At 36.0% G+C, this 4,937-nt stretch overlaps 1 protein-coding gene across 2 annotated transcripts; it reads left to right on the top strand.

The window, feature by feature from the left end:
- Positions 1–1,411: 1,411 nt before the first annotated feature.
- On the top strand, positions 1,412–4,194 carry LOC103493308 (uncharacterized). 2 transcript variants are annotated; one of them, XM_051086803.1, is made up of 4 exons: positions 1,412–1,604; positions 2,034–2,103; positions 3,505–3,609; positions 3,717–4,194. In XM_051086803.1, the coding sequence occupies exons 2-4, from the start codon at positions 2,059–2,061 to the stop codon at positions 3,801–3,803; spliced, it is 237 nt and encodes a 78-aa protein (XP_050942760.1). In that variant the 5' UTR covers positions 1,412–1,604; positions 2,034–2,058; the 3' UTR covers positions 3,804–4,194. The 2 variants fall into 2 exon arrangements, with proteins under 2 accessions (XP_050942760.1, XP_008452227.1); XM_008454005.3 differs by having other exon boundaries at positions 1,413–1,631.
- The last annotated feature ends 743 nt before the right edge of the window (positions 4,195–4,937 follow it).

Raw genomic sequence — 4,937 nt, 5'->3', positions numbered from 1 at the left:
CACAACCCCGACAACCCCGCTCAACTTTTTTTCTCCAATTTTCTAACCCAACCCAACCCTTACGGTTTGGGTTGGGTAATCCGGGTTGGTCAGGTTACCGGTTTTTTTTGGGTAATCCGGGTTCGTCGCCTAACTCTTATTTCTTAACTTAACAACTTATAAGGGATAAGCACAAGGATACACACAGTGAAAAATAATTTACAACCTTTGAACTTTACTTCGTCGCCTAATGCTTTTACATAGCACAACTTAACTTTAACTCTTAGGCAACAACTTAAAGAGATAGCAACATGACTGTGAAAATAACTGAACTTCTTCTCTTATTTAACTTCACACTTACAAGAGTTCATATACTACAAATTACAACCCTTAACTTAACTTTGTATAAAATAAAACCTAGTATGATCTTCTCACGTCGTCCTTCTTCTTTCTACCAAGGTGCTTCTCTTCGTGCCAAGATATTTAAGGGTGTAAGACTTCTATCTCTGTCCTTTTTCCTTTTTGTCATCTACAATCCAACTCAAGGACTTCCTTCAGGATCTCCTTTTAACTTCTTTCTTCACCTTTAAACTCTGCTCTTTGTGGTGAGTACCTTGGTGTAAAGGTGCAACTTAGTCCTTTGCCTTTGTTGCCCAACCACCTCTCTTAGCAGATCATGTTTAGGGTTATTCCTTCTCTGACTTAGCTCTTTGACTCTCTAGCACCTAGGGTTAGTCATCACCATCTTGGGTAGTGCACTTGCCTGCCTTTAGAGGCCATTCATGCTAAGGGGCAATCTACTTACCAACTAGCTCCTTATAAGTATGATTAGATGTCATGGCTAGCACGCCATGTGAGACTACAAAGTAACTTTGTCTTTCCTCCTTAACTAGGTTACAACGTCTGGGAATCATTCTTCACTTAACTTCGATACCTGACATCCTGGGGTGGGAAAAACTTAAAACATAAGTCAAACAAACTTAGTGAATGATGTGTTTAAGAAAACCCTTTTGGGGAAAGCACACAGAATCAAATGCATCAAACCACCACGCAGAAGTCACATTGCAACAACCACCACAAGTTAATCGACAAAAACATCAATGTGACAAGCACTGTGCTTAAGACATCTCGCAAACAAGTTCATCACTGAGACTTGGGATTCACATTCAACTAGTGTCACGTGAGTTACTTAGAATTTCTACTAACGTCTAGTCACATCTTGCTCAGTAAGATTCTTCTCTCGCCAAGATTTAAGATTCACATTCGACCAGTGTCTTACGAGTTACTTAGGAATTCGACCAGCATCGAGTATCGAGAGCACGTCACAATTCGCTCCCAACTTGGGATTCTCCCCTTGCTTAAACATGGGATTCACAATCAACCAGTGTCTCACGCGAGTTATTCGTCTTATTATTATTGTAGGTTTTTTTTTCCTCTTTTTTTCCCCAAATTTCCTTTCCTTCTCTTCCTTTCCCACAATTCTTCCCCTTCTTCCCTTCCCTACAATTTTTCCCTTCCTTCCAAAGTCGGTGCCTTTTTCTCCCGTCGCCGGACCTCTGTCGCATTTCCCGCCGCCGACGTTGACTTCAGCCTCGCTCACGCCGCCGCACACTACTGAGCTGCAGGTTTTAACGCCACCCAAATCTTCAACCGTACGTCCGAAGAATCACTTTGTTACTTTATATGCATTTTTGTTGCTACTTTTCTAGGTTTAAAGGGCAGTTTGATGGAACTTAGAAAACATTTGTAGCTTTGGGAGGGATGTATATGTGTTCTAATTGTTTTTTCTTTTCTCACTAATTTTTTCCTCGAAATGTGAGATTTTATTTCTTGATTTCAATCTCTATTTTTCGATCACTGATTCTTCGAATTTGGATACAAAAACCCTACATTCGATTGAAATACTATAGCCTTTTAATGGGTTTGTCAAGATATTAGTTTGAATTGGAACCTTTAAATCCGCATCCACTCTCTTTTCTTTGACACGAAATCAATGCAATGGTTGTGGTTTCCGAAGATTATTTTGAGTCTTTTGTGAACTACTCTTGTTGCAGGTTGCTGGGAATTTCATAGCTGAATATGCATCCTCCTCTAACTTTGCACAAGCATCCGATGTGTGCTGAAGTGAGTTCCAAACTATACCTTCTTAATCTATATATATAGTTGAATGTCTTTAGATGGTTGTCTTGATCTTCGTTTCTTTTTTGAACAACCTTTTGTTTATGAATCAATTCTGTTATCTTGCAAGAAAGTAGGATAAAGAAATCATATGTTGAACTTTGAAGACCAGTTTTTAGCTCTTTTAATGTTGTATTCAAGTACACTCTTATTCAATCAAGCAAAGAACTATTGACAATCTAATTTAGGGTCTGTTTGGATTGACTTGACAAAAATTGTTTTTGAAGAAATTCATTTTTTGTTTAAACTCTTTTTTGTGAAAATTATTTAAAATACACCTAAAAAACTATTATGAATGGTTTCCGAACACTCTAATTTTTTTTAAATAACTTATTTTTTAAACTAAACACTTGAAAATGTAATCCAAACACCCCCTTAGTTTTTATATTTATGGAAATCAAATGATGGGTTTTGAAGCTATAAGCTAAGAAGCATAGGTACGGTCATATAGATATGAGACATGAACATGGCAACATGCCATTTTTTTTAAAATCAAGGACCACGGAAATCATGCATTTGTGGAAGTATACGTTTTAAAGTATATTATTTTTATACCAAAAGACAATTCAAAAGAAAATTGATTTGATGTATTTATATGTTTAGCAAACTTAGTTTTACGTATTCACACTCAAAATTTATTATTATTGTTATAAATGGTGTCTTTTTAGTATGTTGATGAGGACATGTTTTTCCAAGGGTTGCTTCTCCCAATATATGTATGTGCCTGCCCTGTCTTAAAGCTCTCGCCTTTTTCTTAGGAGACTTGAGCACTTAATGCTGCCATCTTGGAGTGTCTGAAACAAAAAAAAAGTGTCTCTTTAGTCTATACAACAAGTGTTTTATGTATGTCTAACACATATTTGTTGTACCCAACAAGTGTTCGATACATGCATAACAAGGGTTTGATAAGTATCGGGCACAGACACACTAGCCAAATGAGGCTACAAGAAGTTGAACTGTGGTCCATAGGTGGTGCAGTGCATTGAACAACTGCTACGGCATTGCTGTAGGAGCTAAAATTTGTCTACTAACTAGCAAGTGAGAAGCATATTACTTTCCTACCAATCAAAGTGAAGAGAATCTCTATAGATTTCCTTGCTGTTCATGAGTGAAATAAGTTCAAATTTTATAGTTGCCTCCTATTTGAGTTAGAGTTTCTTAACAACAAAATGTTGTAGAGTTATGTTGTAAGCTAGCCTAGACACTTGTTTATTAGGGAAAGAAGAGGTAAGAGCATCTTTTCGTATTGCACTGAAGCCAAAACTTCTTTTCTATTATGCAGTTTTGTCGTTGGAACCCTTTTTAAAAGCTAATATTTTCCTTTCCCTTCGCTTCCATTATTTACAGATTATTGAGCAATTTCAGAAGTGTCATATAGACCATCCTGTTGGAAAATTTTTTGGTGAATGCACAGATCTCAAAATTAAGCTCGATCAATGTTTCAGGCAGGAAGTGAGTTTTGTGCTTCCACATTCAATCTTTCCTTGCTTTGTTTTCAACTTGACATGTTCCTTTTTTGTCATCCATCTCAAATGGCACTTTCTATTCTTTGTTTACAGAAAGCTTTGAAACGTAAGGCAAACTTTGAACAGAGTAAAAAAATGAAGGAAAGGCTAGACGCTTTAAGAAAGGAAAATGCTTTGTGAAATAGCTAGGGAGGAGGGTATGGCTCTCATGGAAAATTTTCAGGTGGAAATATTTAACTAATCGAATGACCAGGATTGAGAGGACACGTAAATTCATTATAGCAATAAAAAATTTGTTGCTAGTTTCAATGGTTGGAGAACTTGAATGACTCCTCCAGAGTGTGGAAGCTAAGAGATAGATATGATATAGTGAACACCAAACTTGTAGATTGTGAAGTGATGTTGAGCAACACTGCAGTTTGGGTTCGGAAATTTGATATTTACAAGGGCTGTTTAGATGGGAATGTGGTTTTTGAATGCTTGAAAACTGGTGATAGACTCGTAATATTAATCATGTTTAGTTGACATAATTGATGATTTACAGCAATAATTGTGTTGAGACGATGAGAAAGATTTGATTTGCCCCTTTTTCACATATTTTTTCTGCAGTACCTTTGCAAAAATGCAATGTCGTTTCTTTGTGGGTGTGTATAATTGCCTATAAACCTTCAGTTCTTGAGCTATATAATACTATTTTAAGAGATCGCATTAAAGTGGGCGGATGATAGCATTTTCTTTTCACTTTGACCATTAGGGGTAGGGAGGGAATGTGATGTATAGTGATCATAAATTGGACCTAAGGTCTTCATTACTCTTCAAACCAAGCGTGGGGCTTGGAATCCATTACATTACAGATCAACTCATGGATAATCAAATTTAGCCTATCAAATACTTTGCTGAAAAAAATATTTAAAAGAAACAAATAGAAACAAAACCAGTTTTCGTGCAAATAGTGCCTGTGGAAAAATTTATTATTAGAATCTATTTAGCATAGCTAATGAAGTGCTGTGTAAGATCTTAATGAATACTATTGAAAACCTGAATTAACCTAAAGTTAATTTTGAAGAAACTCTTTACAGATGGATATAACGAAATTACATACCATCTAAATAAACTCTTCAAAATGACATTTAATACTCCGATGTCCAGACGGTCTAGAGAGGTTGATTAAACTTGCTCTAGACTGATCATTACGTATCAAAATTTTATTATTCTCTAAATAGTTTGGTTAAATCTCCTAACGTTCTTTCTTGCCATAGAGGCTATCATCATATCATGTAACATAATCCTAAGAAAATATTTCTGTTGGAATAA

The sequence above is a fragment of the Cucumis melo genome, chromosome 6 (assembly GCF_025177605.1).
Source record: "Cucumis melo cultivar AY chromosome 6, USDA_Cmelo_AY_1.0, whole genome shotgun sequence".
In the NCBI taxonomy this organism is placed as follows: Eukaryota; Viridiplantae; Streptophyta; class Magnoliopsida; order Cucurbitales; family Cucurbitaceae; genus Cucumis; species Cucumis melo.
The sequence above is the reverse complement of the archived record's forward strand: the minus strand, read 5'-3'. Positions and strand labels throughout refer to the sequence as shown.